The 20379-nt window shown below is 41.9% G+C and overlaps 1 protein-coding gene across 1 annotated transcript in view; it reads left to right on the forward strand.

Moving 5' to 3' along the window:
- REC114 (REC114 meiotic recombination protein) overlaps nt 1-20379 on the forward strand; it is a gene marked incomplete at its 5' end in the record, with an annotated part of 56155 nt that overhangs the window by 16582 nt on the left and 19194 nt on the right. The window contains one exon of the mRNA XM_018572297.1: nt 17387-17470. Coding sequence (XP_018427799.1) covers nt 17387-17470 — 84 coding nt within the window. The remainder of the gene's footprint in view (nt 1-17386; nt 17471-20379) is intronic.

Below are 20379 nucleotides of genomic sequence, written 5' to 3' on the forward strand. Positions count from 1 at the left end.
CCCCCAAAGTGAAAGTACATCCCTCCCTGGTCTCCTCATCCCCCAATGACAGTGCATCCCTCCCTGACTACCTAAAGACAGTACATCCCTCCCTGACCACCTCACCCCCCAGTGACAGTACATCTCTGGGCCAGGGGCTTCGTTTAGCGGGGGTCGTGACGGCGCCCCCCCTCAGTCCCCCTGGTAGTTACGCCACTGCAGCTGGTGATACAAGCGATCGAGCGTCTGTAGAGACGCTCGATCGCTTGACTGTGTTAAGCTCCCGGCCGGCCGTGTAATTACAACGGCCGGCCAGGAAGCTGCTCGTCGGGCTCCACCGTCCACTCGTCACAGACGAGTGGACAAGTGGATTTTTCGAGCCCTGCCTATATGTTTCTTAGGTCATGTTGGAACGTATATTTTTGGTTAAACGTTAGCATTCTCTCATTGCCACAATTACTACATTTCTGAAAGTTAGAGCATAGGCATGACCCCATCCCACATCCCTCAGTGCAATGAGAAGGCCTCATCAACCTATTGAGAAGTCCTTAGTGCCAAGTTAGTATACAGATATACAGCGACTTTACAGCGACTGGGACCAATAACAGCAGTGATGCTCGTAGGGATAATCACGGATGGCACTGTGCACAGCAAGTGAGGATCACCAGCACTCGGAAGATGACAGTAAATATTTGTGTTAAGTTATTAAAGCAAATGATCACATGTATCACATAGCCAACATTTCGGGGCTATGCAGTGTCTCTTTATTACGGCAACATAGTGTTGCCCTGTCATCTTCTGGGTGCTGTGATCCTCACTTTCCACAAACTTAGTGCCAATTTAGCATTTTATCTGGGGTGTTCTGTAAATCCAATTTGTAACAGGAGAGGTATGAATTAGTCCCACAATGTACTCAATAATTTTTACAAATGTTGCTTTTTTAAAATCAATTTTTATCACGTGTATGCTTTAAGACCAACCAATAAAAAACATTTAGAGTTGGGTTTTTGGTGTCATGTTACAGAATACACTGGCTGTCTTGAGGGCTTCAAGTTGAACAGGACAGTCAAACTTCTGCTGAGTTCTTCATCAACTTCTATTATAAGTTTCAAAGGATTTGTATTTCTGTCCAGGAAGTCCTGAGATTTACACAACCCTGCCAGATGATGCAGCCAGCCTTGTGACCTGACTTTTCTCTAAGCAACACAGCCTAATCTCCTCCTTGCCCTTAGCCCAGCCTGTGATTGGGCAGCAAAGGTGCAGCAACAGACTGAAAAGGCCATCTTTTTACTCTCTTGTGCTGTCCCCAAGTACTGCTCTCTCTCTACTAGTTTTAGTGTCGTTGTACAAGGGATTACAAGAAGGTGAAGTCAAGAGAATATCGGCTATTTATACTAAGTAGCATACATTTAAAGCTTCTTTTTTTTTTATATATAACTGTATTCATTGGTGTATTTTTCCACCTTGCCTGGAGTTCAAAGTTGGAGACCAGATATTTACATAAGCAGCGGAGACAATACAGTTATCCAGAAATATTAGTTATGGGCATGACATGATGTTAATTTATGTGAATAGTATATTTTAGAGGGGATGTTTCCCTTTGCATTGTTTGTGATCAAGATGGATTCCCCTTACTGGTGGCAGTACCCTACATTAATCTCCAAGTTTCAAGCTTTCAATTTAGGCATTTCTATGCATGTAGTGTTGGTACTCCATCTTTAAGAGACTGCTTTTTTGAGAGATAATTGGGGAGTAACTTCCACATATTTAGCAAATGTGGGCAAAACTGCTTGGATTTTGGTTCCATTTCCAAATTGTCATTTTCAGTATAGTACACCTCCCTTACTTTGTGTTAGGATCCAGAGTACTGTTAGGATCCAGAGCGCCTCCAAGTGGCGCTGGAGCTAGCCCTGCAGTTCCAGTGCTCACCTGCGGGTGTCTCCCAGCACTTAGCCATCACCTGGTGCTTCCTGGGAGGGTATTTAAACCCTCCCTGCAGTCAGGATGATGGCTCAGTATTGTTTCCTGATTGTCCTGAAACTTGAACCCTGATTGTTTCCTGTGAATCCTGAGTCCCCAGTTCTGTTGCCATTTCCGGTAAACCCTGCTTTCCATCCAGAGTCCTGTTACCAGTCCTGAACCCTGTTTGTGTGCTGAGCCCGGTTACCCATTTGCAGTCCTAGATACCGCCTTTTGCCATTACCTGCCTTTCCTCCTGTTGCCATTACCTGCTTGTCCTCATGTTGCCATTACCTGCTTGTAGTCTTGTTGATGTTACTTATTTATGTTTGCTTTTTGGTGTTTAGTGTTGCTGTTTATTAAACCGTATATAATACATTCTGCCCTGTCCGGTGTAGTCATAAGTGTTTGGTCTGCCTGTGTGGGTACTTGCGCAGGTGTGGGGTCACCTGTGCCGGTATCCCTGACACTTTGCCATGTTTTCCTCAGATTGGATGTAGATAAATAAATGTTTGTGTATGTAGATTAACTCCACAAATGTCCCACAGTAAAAAAAAACACCTGCAGTCAGACAACATGCAGTAGTTGTCTTCAGATATTGAAGAATCTGGCCATAAATGAGTGAGACATTCCTGCCTTTGAGGGGGAATAATTTAAGCACCATGTCTATTAATGACTATGCATTACTAATCATTATTACATCTTTGTGTGGCAGCAGTCTTAGTGTGAGATCAGCATTTTCACAGAGGTGTGGTAACATGTCTTCCTAAAAATATAACTCAGATAGCTTATTCACAGTAACAGCTTGGTGCGTTTGTGGCTATAGCGTGTGCACATTTTTGTTATCAGTTCAGATATAGCAGTTGCAGGACCATAATTACATGGATTCATCTTTGTTGGTTACATTTTATTCCATATATTAACTACTTGCTGTCCGGAGCAATTGCTTATTATTTGCACACACATGATATAATCTGAATTTTTGGCTAGAAAACAGCTAAAACCCCCCAAGCAATTATATAGTTTCTAAAAGCAGAGGCTCTGTAGAATAAAAAAAAAATGCTAGTTGCAATTTTTTATGTTGCCCGATATTTCTGCAAATGTTTATCAAACCAGTATTTTTAAGATGAAATACACTAAAATGAAATTTAGTGCACAGAAACAGAATACCCGATTTTTTGGTAACATATAAAAGATGGGGTCACATTGGGTAAATTGATACCAAACATCTCAAGCCTTAAAATTGCGTGCGTCCATGAACCTGCAAAAAAATACAATACCCAAAATTCCCCATAGGTGACGCTTTAAAAGCTTTTACTGCTCATCAGTTTAGTGCTAACAGTTTAGTGCTAACCGTAATTAATGGCCTTAGAATTATTGCTGTCACTCAGACATTTGCGGCAGTATGGAACATGTGTGGCTCAATTTTTGTTTTTGTGCTTATATGTATGTGGGGGTGTGGGGGAATTTAAAACATTTTTTGATGTTACTTTAATTGTTAATTTTTTAAAAACTAATTTTACACTTAACTTTACTGCTATGCCCCCTATGTAATAGCAAATATGATGTGACAAGTCCTCTTTATGGACACATTAGGAGTCTTTCACCTAGGTTCCCCAAAGAAACTGATGAAGCAGCAATCTGCTTCACCAGCTTCTTCTCCTGGCTCTAGGAGCTGGAGAATGTAAACAGTGACACTGGAAGTAATGTAATACACATGACTTCTGGGTCCAGTGATCGGAGGAGAGATTAGCGGCTAGAAGCTTGCTGATCTCCTTCCAATCGATGTGGGGGACCCGGGCCCACGCGGGGGACAGTGGAGCCCGGGGTATCCCGTGGTGGAGGGGGGGAGGGCACCGGTACAAACGATTGGGTAACTATAAAGCCGCCAGACCTTGTAACTGAACAGCCATCGCTAGCTGTTTACAACGGTACCAAGAACACGGCTGCAGCAGTGTTCATGGAATAACTGCTTCGTGAAGCGGACTATTTAAAAACGTTGGTTAAAAAAACGTGAAAATCATGTTTGTAGCATAATTATACTGTAATTATGATATGAAAAACAATGTACATGTTTTATATAGCCATTAATGTAACCCGTGAGCATGATCCTGTGCTATTTTTTTTTTTACCTTATCATGCCTAGAAAAATATTCACTGAGCTTTGCTGTGTCACTGATGAAAACATTTGGATTTTTGTTCTCGCAGAAAGATAAAACTATAGCAACAGGCAGCTCCTTTGTCTCCCCCTAGTAGTAAATGATCAAGCATTGTAACTGCTTTAGAATCATCAGAAATAAAGGTTTACGTGATTTTTATGAAGGCAGACTGTGGGAGACCTAGGTTCTCTTCTCCCATAATGCTTTGTGCTTTCCTTTTATTTCACTGCTTGGAACTGTCTGTTTGGAAAAAAATGTTCATAAGATTCATTGTATGTATGTTATCAAAAGTACCATGTACCTTCCCCCATGCTGCAGTTTCTCTTTATCCATTGACTGAATAAAAATGTAATTTTCAGCTACTAAATCTTTCCTGGGAAGATCATCTACCTGAATTTGTTTCATTAAAATTGAATGTAAAAGGTTATACAGGCAAGCTTTGTAACATTCCATAAGATGTCAAGTCAATTCATTGTAACAGAGAATGATTTCCCCTGTTAAGTGGTATATCCATTGCATTGTAAATGAATGGCTTTGTTTCAAAAACACTTACTAAGCTCTTTTTGTTGAGCTTATTTATGGTACAGTTTGGTTTATAATGAATATAGTTGCTTGCGTTGCACTGTTTTGAAAAGCTGTTGAATGGGGAAAGCTTCACGTTGGGTATTAAGGCAAGCGTTTAGGCAGATATGAAATACCCCTTTTTAATCTAGTTATATATTTATTTAACAATCATAACTAGGGATGCACCGATCTATCGGCCACCGAAACATATCGGCCGAAAATGGCACTTTTGGCACAATGCCGAAAGTGCCATTTTCTGGCCAATACAGCAGTGCATCCTATTCTCTCCTCCCGCTGGGAAGAGGGAAACTCTGACAGCCGGCCCGAGCGCTTCGAGCGGCCAGCATCTCTCCTCCCCGCACTGCTCAGCCTCCTGTCACAGTCCGGCAGAGCAGTGTGTGGGCGGAGACAGCCTGCGCTGTCACAGCAGGCTGAGCTCTCCGCACCGCTCGCTCAGCCTCCTGTGACAGCGTGTCAGAGGAGAGCGGTACAAACACTCAGAGATCAGTGATCGCTGAGTGTTTGTAAATAATTGAGGACAGAGTATGTTTACTATATCCTCAATATGAATGAACGGGAAGTGATCTACATCACATCCTGTTCATTCATGATTGTGGTTATAGTAAACATACTCTGTCCTCATGTTATGAATGAACAGGAACACTCAGTATAGAGGCTTCCTGTTCATTTATAACAGGGGCTGCAGAAAAAGAGATGGAGGACTATGTGTTCTCAATCTCTTTTTCTATTTTAAAAGGGAAATATCAGGATTCTGTTTAGACCCCCAATATTTCCCCGAAGCCCCTAAAAGTGAAGTAAAAAATAAAAATATTTAATGAAATAAAAAGTTTATAAAAATAAAATATTTAAAAAAAATTGAAAAAGTTAAAATAAAAAACATTTTTGGTTTCGGCCTGACTTTTTTATTTCGGTTATGAAATTTACATTTCGGTGCACCATTAATCATAACTGTGCAATCTAATACAAGGGACTATCTAATAGGAGAAGAGAGCATGTGGATGACCTCATCAGTGAGCTTCTGCTCCTTCACTATCCAGTCACAGATTAGTCCCTTACCAAGCTGTATTGTTTGAACTACAATAGAGAAAAGCATGGTTAGGGTCTCAGCTCTGCTTTCTGGCAATTGTGCCCATATAAGATTACACATTTTTTCACAGATTAATAGTTCTGCATCCCTGCTAACAAGACTATTTAGGGCTTTTGATGCATTCTGTAACTGCTCTGCATCTACTCCACACTTGGTGTGAACAAGCCCTTAAATACTAGTTTTAGGTGGATGCTGGAAGGTTAAATCATCCTCTGTCTTCCTATTATCTCTTGGGAACATTGGCAGTAAGTTGTATGTAGTTTCTTTTTCAGCACTGTCCACCTGGCACAGCAGTTAAAAATGTTATTGTATATTACATGGAAAGGAGATCTTTTTGCAGTAAAAAGATATAAGTGATATGAATGTCGATGTGGTATTCAACCTATCATAATTCACTCAAAACCGGAATATAACTTCTGGGTGGATTAATAACATAGTACGAGCTTAAAGGTGTGTGAAGACCTATAGTAGTCAATTGAACATTAGCTTTAAATAATCTGCTCTCTTCTAGTGCACCAATGCACTAAGCTGAGAAAGCCCAGCAAGGTCATAGATACAAGACAATGTTATCTGTTTCAGCAAATGTATGTCGCCAAGCCAGATACTAGAGGATATTTTGGCAACTTCGGTCAAATTTAGAACAGAGGTTCACTTTAAAGGCAAACTATGGTGTACACACTTTAATTATTGAAAGTAATTTCCTACTGTCCTTGCTGTTTCATATATGAATTACTGTATTTGCCATAGTTTGTATAAGCTCCTGCCAGTTGTCAGTATATTACAGTATATTTAGCATCTCTGCTCAGTAACTTGCGTATCTGCCTCCACTATGATGTCATGACACATGCATTTTCTAGGGGGTTAATATTACCATTGTATTTTGTAAGACATTATGTACAATAAAAGGTCTTTTAAAAGAGACACTGTCTTGATTTTGAAAATGTTTTGCTCTTTTGTTATTTTTGTTTACAATGTTTGCAGCTTTGCCCATGGCAGTCCATAAACACACAGTATATAACCACCCAACTGAGCGCTGCAGACCTACAATACCCCAAAAATATATATAATACAATGTTCAATATCACTGCAGCCTGCAATTCAATATACCCAAAATATGCAACACAAAATAATAATAATAATAATAAGAAAGGGGCTACAGACACAAAACATTTGTTACATAAATTAAGCACCACTGTAAAAGTCCATGTGACAAGGTGTATAATCAATGAAGATGAATCCATCCTGTAACCGTTCTAAAACTCTTCAAAAAAAGTTAAATCTCTCCCTCGTGAATCAAAGTGCTCCAGTGCTTAAACACTTCTCCACAGCAGACTAGGGCACACCAAACACCAATGCCTCTCTTTTTACAGATTGGCATATAGCACTTATACAAAAGACTTCCATCCAACATGGTTTCCGGTCCTGTCTCCCCTCACTTGTGTAACTCCCCATATGTTAAACCGAAAAGGAAAGATAAGAGGCTCCAATAGTGTAACACTTTTACAGTAAATTGCACTTTATTTGTATTAAAAACACACTCACAAGAGGCTAATACAATCCAGCATTCACAAAGTGTCTCAGCCTGTAAAATGTATTGTGCCAGAAGAAACTTTAAACTGCAGTCTAGGTGTCACCCGATATCCGCTACATCACTTCCGATACGTCACTTCTGACATCACGTCACTTCCATTTGCCCCTCGACCAACGCCCCAACGTTTCGTCTATTCCGACTTTGTGAAGGGAATGGGCAGGCAGCACGGCAACACATATTTTATACCCTCCTTTCACTGACAATTTACCCTTCCATTACAACAATCAAACTAGGAGTTTGACTACAGTCTCCATGCTTTTAACAATTTTATATGCCAAATTCAAATTTGCGTATACATAAAACAATGGAATGAGAGAATGTTCAATCCAGGAGGGTATAGGTCGGTCGTTCACTCAGCTACCACGCAGCTTAGTGAATAGACCCCTATGTTGTCTAAACCCATTAACAATATTTTGCATGTCTTCAGCTATTTTCTTTGTCAGCGGTCTTTGTGTGCGTCCAACATACAACAAGCGGCACGGGCAATGTAAATGTGATAAAATACTTAGGGGTCTATTCACTAAGCTGCCATAGGCAGCCGAGTGAACTACCGACCCGAAGTGAAGCGAGCCGAACGATGTTCGGCTAATTAGTTCAGGTTTGTAAAAAACGAAATGGAGGAATGGCTTCTGAACCTCAGAGTCTAAATGTGAACGCGGAGGGACTGAAGTTTGTCCAGGTGAAGAAACACCCATGAAAGGTCTGTATGTAACATTAGGTCCAGATACTTCCAACAATGAGTGGGATCAGCGCTGTTTTTTGAAGATTTAGGATCCACCCGAATGTCTGCAGGGTCTGCACTGTCTGCTTGACATTGGCTGACAGGATTTGCTACCACTAACTGTTCTCTAAGCAAAATACTCAAGGTGCAGTGGACAGGCCAAAGGGTGGCATCAGACTGGTAGCGTTGCTAGCCAGCAGCGAAACACAGGCAGCATTGGTGTGCCAGGAAATGGGAATGTGTAAGTAAGCATCCTCGGTGTCCACAGAGGCCAGAAAATCTGGACGTAGGGAGTAATGACTGACCAGGCAGATTTAATGCGGAACTTTTGAATCCAACTTTTTAAATCCAAAATGGGGCAAATGCCCCAATGGGGAGGTTAAAGGGTTTGAATAAAAGCCCTGGAACCTTTGCTCCTCAGGGACAGGCAAAATTGACACCATGAAGTGAGTGGTAGGCAGAGTCAAAAATTCTAGTTTTTAGCCCTGGGATACGATGCACCCCACTTGTGAGGAGGGCTTGTTAACAGACTTGGCGGGTTTTAGATGTCCAGGTCTTATGACAGAACTATGTTTCCGACTTGGATCTAGAGGCTTGAGAGGGATGAAAGGGACTCTTACATAACAAAAGGCTTACTCGCTGGAGGATTTGTCTTCTTTTTCTGAGGAAAAAGGGTACTTTTCCCCCTGCATGACTTCCTTGATATAGGAGTCCAGAGAACTGCTTAAAAGACACTTGGGTCCGGATCCTCCTCATATGCACTGCAGTGACCAGCCATTGTAGGTAGCAGGAGACTAGGAGCTGAGGACTCTTCTGTGTAGATCCAAGTGCTATTGCTGCAGGCTGGTACCAGGTAGCGGCCCTCGGGATCACCCTGCCAAGGGATAGGAGAGGACAGGAAGGATATGGTGCAAAGAGAATAGACTGGACAGTAGGCCTGAGCATGGTCAGGATCAGGCAGGGGTCTTGGCAGGCGACAGCCAGAGAGTAGTCAGGCAGTCCAGGTTGGCAACCAGTAGGCAGCACATAGGACAGGAGATGAGAGCGTAGTCAGGTCCAGTCAGGGGTTGAGGCAGGTGGCAAGCAGAGTGTCTGGGTTGCCAACAGTCAGTAGGTAAGGCAGGAGAGAAGAGCAAAGTCAGGTTCAGGCAGGGGTCCAGGCAGGCAGCAAGCAGAGAGTCCTCAGGTGGTCTGGGTCAGCAAAAACAGGAACAGGCTTAAGTATTAAAGCTCTTTGAATAAAAAAGGGTAGCTGGTTAGAAGACACAGCACCAGCCACTTCCAGAGCTGATGTTTAAATACCCCTCTGGATACGATGACATGCCCAGCATCATTTCAGGGAGTTCTGGAAGTTTGGGCATGGATTTTGTGACTAATGTTACAAATACTGACTAGAATTCTGTGAGTGCCATTAGAAGTACTGGCAGGGATACTGGGGGTACTGGCAGGTATTCTGGAAGTCCTGGCAGGGATTCTCAGAGTACCATAACACTATGGAAATTCTGGGATGAAGCCTGTAGGCCCAAAAGGGTGCCAAATTAAAAAATTCACCCAAATGTATCCCCCCCTGCCAGCTCTGATTAAACATGTCACGGCCAGTGCTACATTGTTTAACCGTTTAGACCCCATTCACACTGAGCTACATCCAAAAAAGCGCTTTTTTTCAGAGCGATTTTGAGCTGAGCGACATTGAGCTACAGTGCGCATTTTGTCGCGCTACGTAGTGTGACTTTTCGCAGGGACTTCGTAGCTGCTACATTGGTATGTAAACAATCAAAAGCGGTCTTGATGTGACATCATTCCTTCCTTCTTATATTTCTGTGCAAAAGTGACACTTCTGTAGTGCGACAATGTCGCTACACCATTAAAGTCTATTGGGCCAAATTGCACAAAATCCGCCGAAAAATAGGTCATGTTCGAGCTACAGGCAACATTGAGCTGTGAGATGTGAATTGCTCCATTTAAATGAATTGGACAAGCTACATTGAGGTGATATTTGAGCGATTTTGGAGTGTGAACGGGGTCTTAGGGATCAGAGCTCAGCACCTCCAGGGTACTGCCTGTACTCACCATCTGCAGTTTTGTGGTTGACAGCCAGCAAGCCAATATGTGAGGAGATTAATTGCCATACAACAGTTTTCGCCCTCTTTGGATGGGCATATTCCCAAGAGAGTCTTCAAGAACTGGGTCGCAGCATGTTGCTCTGCGTGCCATGGATGAGCACTGAATGTAGGATGCAGTGCCCTAAGGCCAGCCCTGCATCTTCTCTCAGGGAAGAGAGCAGAAGTCTGTCTCCTGAGGTACAAGCAAAAAACTAAGGCTTGCTGGAAGTGGGAAGGGCTGTCTTTTCAGCTTAAAACTATGCCATTCCCCTGAAGGTGGCAGTATGACCCTGTGTTCCAGACCATAGAAGCCTGTGTTCTGTGATGTACAAACAAGAAATAAACTGTACCTCTTTCATGTTTTGATTGTACAAAACAGCAAACATCTCTGTAGTTGTAGTTTGTATTTGTAACTTTGTATTTGTGAATTGCTATTTTAATTTATATAAATATTATATGATTTTCTTTTAGCTGTCCTAAAAAAAAACTTTCTAAAAAAATTACTTATCTACATGGAAAAGTACTATTTATATGAATATTAAATAAAAAATCATCCAACCTGATGCCACGGTGCATTTAGAAAAGCTGAATAGTAGCAAAGGATTGCTTTGTAGAGAGGTGTTAATAAGTGTTCTTAAACTCAGGATGGCCAACTTGTCACTTTCCTCCCAGACATGACACTTTCATTCCCAGTAGTAGTCATAGCTGATGAATTAAGTCAGTATGCACCGAAAGACAAGCATGGGCAAGACCACCCTTACAATGATATTGCTATTAATCACATGGTGTGATGGCAGTGGGGGGATTCTGCAAAGTATCAACACCTCAAGCAGAATATCTGTACGTCACTGCCTTAATCATGCAGTGGGATAAATAACTGTCACATGCCAACGAATGCTATCTTACATCCTGTGCCTTGTGTGTATCATCTGCACCTCATTATAGACTTTTACCAGCTGCATTCCCAATTAGTAATAACATCATCTGATCTGAAAACTGTGCTATTGTTCCTACAGTACTCATACTTTTGTTATTATCATGGCACAGACATTCCAAATGTGCACCCTGCGTTAGCTCTGAAAACAGTATAGTAAAGTGAAGACACTAAAACACGTGGGAAGGTAAGAGGGTAGCATGACAGGCTGCACACAGGGGGTTGTTGAAGGTCAAAGTAGAGGAAAAGTTTACTAAAATGAATTGAGTTTTAATGCATGAGAGAATGCATCTTAAAGTGACATTAAACCCTCAGATTTTTTAACATAAACCAATACTGTAATGTGTGCCTTACTGTAACCCATGGTAGTTTCCCTTTGCTGCTCTTTCTTTTAAATCCTCATGTCTTCTCATGCTTGGGGAGAACTTCCCTTTTCAACTCAGGGCCTCTTCCTGTAGTGATGGCTCAGGTTACAAGCCTATACAAACCTATACACAGACACCATGGGGGTGATTTACTAACCTAAACACACGCACGCACCAGGGGCGTGTGATTTTCACACAGCAAAACGTATTTATCAACCAAAAAGTCTCTAAAAGCATATTTCCACTAATGCCATATATGGAAAAATCATGCACATGATGCATATATAATGCTGCTTCACAGTTTAGACAAAAATGGTTAGCTCATGCATTTACATTCCTGCATTCATCAACGCAAGCAACACAATGTAGAGCTAATTTACACAACATCACCTTGCAATTCATGCTTGGCTTTGCAAAACACACCTGCTGGGTGTGTACACACTACAAAGGTGCTTAGATTCCACCCATAGATCATGCTGGGAGGGCAGCCACTACAGAGGTGTATACATGTTCGTGGTGTGTTTATAAGGTTAGTAAATCAACCCCCATGTATCCATTCCTGAGACAAGGCAGTCTGCTGCAAAACAGAAGTTCTGCAGAGCATGAGAACAGATACAGATTTAAAAGGAAGAGCAGCAAAGAGAAGGGAAACAACCATGGATTACAGTAAGGCGCACATTACAGTATTGTTTTATGTTAAAAAATCTGAGGGTTTAATGCCACTTTAAGGTTGTGTTCACGTCTATACATCTGTGTTTTCCTGCATTTTTTGGCTGTTGCATTGTCATGTGTTGACCGCTTGCATTCCCAACAAACTTATTTGGTCTGCGCATGTCAATCCACCATACAGATGTGAACTAGCACCATTAAGACTATGGCAAACCCTGTGCACATGTGTTAAAATGCTTAGGTGTGGATGGACCCTGAGTTTTATTTTGCTATTAGGATAAAGAGAAGAATGTTGTAGAAATTGTCCAAGATCATGAGAAGAAGTGTTTTCTTTTTCTTTTTTTAAGAAAGTCCATTGATACATAGATTATAGCGTACATTTTTGCCTTTAGTGAGTTTATTTTTTAGAGCCTTCATGCAAGTAGAAGGGAGATGTGCCATATTTTGTAACTTTCAACAAAATTGTCTGCATGAGTATATGACAGCCTTAAAATTGTATGAAATGAAAAGAAAAAGGTGATTATTTTGGCTGTAATACCTCTGACAAGCTGTATCCAGTGGAAGAAAAAGCTAAATTGGGCATATTTACAAACTGTAGAATGTAAAAGCAGAGCATAAAGAGTCTGATATTCATTGATGGGAAAGCTGCCCTGTTTTTTTGTTGCATATTTTTTTTAATTCTACACTGATTTTGTTTCACATTTTATAAATGTTAATTAAGGTCTTAATGAGGTTAAAAAACAAAGCAACTAATGAAGAGAGGGGAGATTCAGGAAATATCCCAGTTCTTGAGATTTATGCATTTTAAGTGCTCTAGTTTGTCATTATTATGAGATGTAATTTTGTTCTTCTTTATATGCATGATCTTACTTTTGACCTATTTGATGACCTATAGTTATTTATTTTCCTTTCTCTGTGGTCTAAGAAGTATTCACATATAGAAAATGGATTTGTGATGATGTTCATTAACTTCTTTTACAAAAATAATTTTTTTTGGCTTTACAAAAGATTACATTGAATAGCAGAAACTAATTTCACAGGGGAATTCGAAAATAGAGATATAACACAACATAGAAATGGATTGACAATAAAAAGCCTGTTAGCTCATTTACGTGATTGAGGTCACATAAGCAGAGAAAAATGTACTATAAAGAATGACAGACATGAGGAAACCTCATAAGAGGTAAAATATCAACATTTTGAGCATTGAGGGAAATATTAACTAACCTCTGAAAAGTTGTTTTGTAAGGCTTTGAATAAGTTCCCAATCAGACTGAGATTATTTAAAATAGGAAGAAATCCATCCGCACCTTTCTGGAGCCGAGACCCCTTGGTAACATTTGCCAAGTTGTGGTGACCCCAATGGTGAAATTTATGGATTTTCCAATACTAGTAACTGTGCCAATACTGAGCATTTGGCCGAGTACTCATACTCAAATGTTCCGATACCGGAGCTGCCGGTCAGAGGGAGATTCCATGCACCCTTGCGACACTGCCGGTCAGCCTGACTTCCTAACCAATCGTGAAGAAGGGCAGTGGGTCATGACTTGCCACCTGGGTTCTTCATTGGTCAGGAAGACAGTATGCAGTGCCATGAGGGAACATGAAACCAGCTTCCCAGCCAATCAGAAAACAAGGCAGCCTCTCATCTTCCTGAATGGCCAGGAAGCCAGTCTCATGCTGCACTGTGTTCGATACCGAGAAACTGGCTCCCCTTGAGATCACACTCCAGAAGAAAGGACTACAAATCCCAATAATACATTACACAGCAATGCAGAATACCACGAACTGTAGAGGACTTCAAGTCCCAGCAATACATTATACAGCAATGCAGAATGGCACCGGATATAGAGGACTGCAAATCCCAGTAATACATTATACATCAATGCAGAATAATATAAAACGACATACTCTATGTTGCTCTGGGTTTGTGGCCTGATGTCTTCAGGGTCTCAGGAGGGCTGTGTGGGCTCTCAGGTAGCCAGTGTGAGCTCACATGTGGTCAGTGGGGCTCTCAGGTGGTCAATTGGGCTCTCTCGCGGTCAGTGCAGCTCTCTGGTGGTCAGAGTGATTCTCTGGTGGTCAGTGTGGGCTCTCTGGTAGTTAGTGTGGGCTCTCTTGTGGTCAAGCGGCTCTCTGGTGATCATTGAGGCTCTTCGGTGTTCAGTGTGGGCTCTCTGGTAGTCAGTGCGAGCTCTCTGGTGTCCAGTATGGGCTCTCTGGTGTCCAGTGTGGTCCCTCTGGTGATCAATGTGGCTCTCTGGTGGCCAGTGTGGGCTCCTCCATGATCAGTGCGGGCTCTTCCGTGGTCAGTGCGGGTTCTCTGGCGGCTTTGGCACACTGGCAGCTCCCTACTCAGGTGGCCACATTCTCCGGCCTTGCGAGGCCCCAGCGAGTGGCCTTCTAATATGCCTGAATAGAGGGAGAGGGTCAGCGCTGCCTGACTGCAGCCGACTGGGATTCCCATCAGGCATGTGATGCGGGCCGGCCAGGCCTATTTGCAGGTGCTGGCCAGGAGCAGGAGCTCCCCTAGTCCCTATGTTTATCTGGCCCTGGCTGCAGCAACATCTGGTGGCACGGCGGCAGAACTGACACTGCTGCGTTAGGGGGAGACTAAGGAGCACTCACCTAGCACAGCAGAAGGCACGCAGGAACCCACTCAACGGGGTTGCAATCCACAGGTTAAGAACCACTGCTTTAAGGATACAACGAAGCCCCTATTCCCATGGCAGTGTCACCCGGGGGTCACAGTGAATCACTCACAATAATGTGTCGTTTAGGCATAGTGTGTAAGAGAAAGTTACAATCAGTCCTAATTAACTGTTTGAAGGTCCCCGGAATTAGCATTTACATGAAGCTTATAACTGAGTGGCAGTCAGTAATATCTCTGAAGTGGTCAGTGATGCAGCAATTTAATACTGGAGTGCATCAGCGGGAAGGGAACCTCCTCACCTCCCGTCCATGTGTCACTCCCGCCCGCTTCCCTCTCTCTGCTCCTCCCCGGCTGTGGCTGCTGCAACGGCATCTCGTGGCGTGGTGGGAGAACTGACACTGCTGCACTAGGGGGAAGCTGAGGAGCCTGCCACCCAGCGCAGTAGAAGGCACAAGGTGACCCTCTTAACAGGGGGTTGCGACACACAGGTTGTGAACCACTGTTCTGAGCCCTCGAACACCACCTTGCATAACATCACCTGCTTAACGAAAAATCCAGAAGCAAAAATATAGTAGGTTGGTAATCCAAGGATTGTAGGAAGTAAGGATCTATCTCACAGGTCGCTTTCAAGTTGGTTCTCTCCAGTATTTTATTGGGGGCCTGACTCCTTGTTTTGTAAGCTACTTCATGGTTTATCTCACCCCCCTTTTAAATGTGTTTGAATGTAATTTTGTTGTTCAGTAAAGTATATGAGAAGTTGTTTTCAAACCTGAAGTGGTCATGCAACTTAAAGCTGAACTTTAGGCAATGGATCTAAGCACACAAGATATATACACTGAGTGACCAGTTTATTATGACCACCTGATGTTTGTAGGCAAACTAGCTATAATTTCGCGCTGAAGTTGCTAGAGGGCCAGACCATTATAAATAGGGAAGCAGATTGTTTACCACAACAGTAGAAGTGATTTTTTTCTGAAGATATGGGTAAACAACGCGATTTAACAGCCTTTGAACGTGGGATGATTGTTGGCGCTCTGAGCCATGGAGCGAGTATCAGCAAAACAGCAGAATTTGTTAAATGTTCAAGAGCAGCTGTTGTTAAGGTGTTTAAAGACTGGAATGTCAGCCGAAAATCTGGGTCTGAACGTGCGAATTGTGGCCGTCAGCGACTAGTCAATGTTAGGGCAGAACGGAGAGTGGCAAGACTGGTACAAGGCAACAGAAGGGCAACAGTGCAGTGTCAGATTCCGCGCATCACCTTTCAACATCTCGTGGAGTCACGAGGCGGCCCAACAAAGTCATCTCGTGGAGTCATCTCGTGGCCCAACGAAGTACTGATGGGGTGATCATAATAATCTGGCCACTCAGTGTATATGCGAGATGTCTTACCTGCCAAGGATTTGTGTTTCTGTCTGTAAACACACAACCCTGCCAGACAGCACAGCCAAGCTGGTGACATGACTTTTCTCTGCTCTAGTTTAACTGCACAGTCAGGTCAGGTCACCCCCGCCTGTGATTGGACAGTGAAGGAGTAGCAACATGAGGTCATCTCTCTGCTCCCTCCTTCTGTCATCATGTTCCTTGACAGCAAAAGTGAATCTAGGACAACTTATTGGCCCCATGTTCTGCCAAACCCTTCTACAGTCTGAGCACTGATGCACAGGGTATTAAACAAGATTGATATTGGGGCAAATGTATGTGTTGATCGTTGCATTTAAAATGTATTTAATTATGTTTTCATAAACATAATTGCATTAATTGAAAAGGAGTAATGCAACCTGGCAGAAAATCTAATCAAATTCAACCATTGGAGGTAACAGGTAATCTTTAAGGGGACATTAGTGATATATTAGATCCTTAATGTCACCTTTGCACATCACAGATTGTGCTTGATCAGCTTCTTCCCTGGCTTCTCTAGCCAGGAAATGACGGCTGAGAACCCTGAAGTGAAGCTTCTGGCTTCATTCAGAGAGGAGGAGGTCAGTGAACATATGTTCACTGGTCTCTCTCCCTGCTACCCGCTGACACCCACGATGCTGGTCCTGGGCCTGCAGGAGGGGCAGCAGAGCCTGGGAAGCAAGACATAGGGTGTAGGGTGGAAGGGGAGGCTCTGTTCACCGGCCCCTTGAAGCAGTCAGGTGGCTTTTCAGCCTCCACAATCACTTCCAGTGTAAAGCCAACAGTCAGCTTTATATAGCCACTGGGAATCTGTTTACAGGGGCCCCGCAGCAAACACTGTAAGACGTACAATGCTGGCAGCACAAGGGTTAACAGTATGGTCTGGTTGCATAGGACTGATGTAGTTCTCTCTGCACTTATCTTAGGGACTTTGTCGATGGGCTATTGTTTGCTTCAAGTGGGGTCTGCATACCCGTACAAGTGTACTGGAATGCAAAACCCGCCGGTCAGAAGGAGGTCAAATGCACCTGTCAATAATTTCTCAGTGATTTCAGAAGCATCTGAAACTGGTCAAATTAATGCTATTGACACAATGTCTAAGCCTGTCGACACAGGCCTTCCATTTGTTTCTATTATCAGTTGTTGTGATCATAGATTTTAGTTAATTATTTTCTGTTTTGTAGGAAGGTTTCTCCCTAAATTCAGCAAAAACATGTCTAAAGATTGGAAAGAAATCTGATTGTCTTCTCTTTGGGTCTAAAACAAAAGTAAGGAATGTTTGACTTTGTTTTCAAAAGTATTAAATACTATTATTATTATACGTTATATAGACATTGTGAATAACATTGGATAATATCTACCAGGATACAGTATATGTATTGGTTATCACACATTCACTGTTGACTTCACGATATATGAACTTCTAGTTGTCTTTCTTCATTCTTTTATTTACAGTACTGGTAAAATGTAATCTATATACAGTTTTAGTGATTTTGGTGATGGTTATAGGCTCCCAGGAGTGTACTGTGTGAGAAGGCAGTTATCATGAATCATACTGCTAACTAAAATGTTGTATTTATAATTTTTTTCTTTTAATGATCACAGGTGTTAACATTTTGCTTTTGGTGCACCATACATCAGCACTCAAGTTGTTACATCTCTTGGGTAGCTCTGCACATGTTCATTAGCTCTCTTTGTTGGGAGCTAGCTTATTAACTAACAGCAATAATGAAGATGGGATATTCCTGCCAGAAGTCTAGAGTTGATAATGTATTGATATTCACTCTGCTCATTTAACTCAGGCAGAGTACAAAATACAGATAGGAAAACTTGTTCAGACAGTGCTCTGTGGGAAATGCGTGATTCTTTTTATTTTAAGAAAGGACATCTGAGAAATTCCATGTTTTACATAGTAGGCCTGTAAGTAAATACCCCACCTACTGGATGTTCATAGCAATCACATGGCCTCCGCTGAACAAAATGCTTTGCCATGGACAGTACTGTTTCCTTACATTGAACTTCATGTAATGAATCATGCATCAATGCATTGATCATATCAGTACTAAATCTAGCAGAATGATATTTATACTGATAATTGTTAATACATTAAACACTTGTTTATGAATTGGTAATCCTAGATTAAAATTATATTTATTCTAATTAAGAAAATATGTATGCAAATGCACACCAGAGAAAAAACTCTGTCAGGTCACATTGGGACCTATTATTCCACACTAGCTACAAGTTACTTTAAGTTATAAAGGTTTTTTTTTTTTTACTAAATAAAGGGCTAAAGGAAAAAAAATACAAATGTATTTTGCATTTACCATTTTAAAAATATTGAAGCACATTTAAAGTGGACCTGAACTCAAAAGTGAAGATTTGCTATGCTACAGGGCTCATTTAGAAATGTTTAATTGTGCCCGTAGCAGTACCCTGAAAATATACCCTATGCCTCCTGAAAAATGGCAGGGCACTTTCTGATGTATGAATGCCCAGGCATTCCTGTGCCTACAACCTCATAGCTGTATATGTGCAATGTGTGATATAAGGCACTGCTGCCTCTGACTGCCAGTCTCTGGAGATTTGGAATGAGATGTCACTACTGTGCTGCTTACTATTCTCATTTTTGGAGGTATTGACATGAGGAAGCAAATCCTTACCTCTACCAAGATGGCCACCCCCACACAGAGACACAATAAAGAACAATGCACGGTAGATCAGTAATGGGGAGGGATCACATGCAGGGAGACAACCGGCAATACTGGTTACTAGTCCTTTTTCATGTGCCTGCTTTTTTGGGCACAGCATCCAGAGTTTTGTTCCTCTATTCATTTGCAAATAGCAATATTATAGCATCCAGTCAAGAGTCTGGTAACTGTAGTCTTATGAAGAAAAGAGTGGAAACTAGGTACCATGGATTACTGAACTTTATACTGCCTTATTAAATGAGACATTAAGGTAGCCTGGCATTACAGAAATATGGAAGCTGGCATTGCTGACTACTTCACTAGTTAATTAGAGACACCGAATAAGCATGCATGTGTTTCTTTAACCAGTTGACATCCGCGGTGTTAAACCCCCTTCCCATCCAGGCCATTTTTCAGTATTCAGCGCTGCGGTACTTTAACTGAAATTTCGCAATGGCTGTTCCCATGTTGGTAGCCTGTCTGATTCTTTTTAAGGAAATCAGAATTGTTCCAAGTACAAGTACTTGTCAAAATGCCTTGTATCGGGCCCGATTCCGATGCTAGCATCGGTATCGGGACATCCCTACTTGTTACTAATTATTTTTAGATATTACAGTTATGTTTTGTGTTTGATTTAACTTTACTATGTTACCAAACACTATTTAAGTATAAAAGTTGTTCTTTTTTTCCCCCTCAGTGGCTGAAGGTATGGTCTGGTGAATTTGGTACTTTATTTAGAACACCTTTATAAACTGTTTATTGTGACTGTTTTGTTATGCAATTGATTTAAGTTTATATAAACCATAAAAACATCACATACAAAAAACAAACTGTCAACACAGACCTTTCCTCTTCCAGTGGTTATCAAATAAGCTACATATTTGTAATAAGCAGGGTAAGTACTGGGGGCATAGCATCTCGGTTCTAATATAAGGGACATGGCTACCATGCCTTTAGACGTATGCCGCCACCAGCTACATAGCGGAAAAAGGAGGAGCCGAAGGGAGGTATTAATGAACAGTGGGAGAGATTGCTAATTCAAGGTTCCAGTTGCAGATTTAGCCGTTGAGCTCCTTTTCTTTTACGCACGGCAGGGTTTCCTATTTAGCAGCATTACCAGGATATAAGCGGATAGCATTTTCCAAGAATATGGTACTGTCTAAGTTAAACTGGATTATGATCCACGAGAAATTTCACAGTATCTTGCAAGACAGATATGCGAACTTTGAAGCAGTATGGGAGCCATGGTTGACATATCAAGGGATCTCAAACCCTTCTGGCATATTTAGAGCTTCTTCAGGTTAAGCATTGTATTTGATACCATGACCTTAGGAGTCTCCAATTTCCTCCTTTTTTTTCTCTCCTTTTTTCTTTTTCCTTCTTTCATTAAATTGTTTTCCCATTTTATGCTACTCTCCGATGAGAGAGATGAACGAGCCCACCGGAGGGAATTATCATGTGTAGACAGTGAGAATTAACTGTACTTT

The sequence above is a fragment of the Nanorana parkeri genome, unplaced genomic scaffold, assembly GCF_000935625.1.
Source record: "Nanorana parkeri isolate BGI_ZX_2015 unplaced genomic scaffold, ASM93562v1 scaffold1992, whole genome shotgun sequence".
Taxonomy (NCBI): Eukaryota; Metazoa; Chordata; class Amphibia; order Anura; family Dicroglossidae; genus Nanorana; species Nanorana parkeri.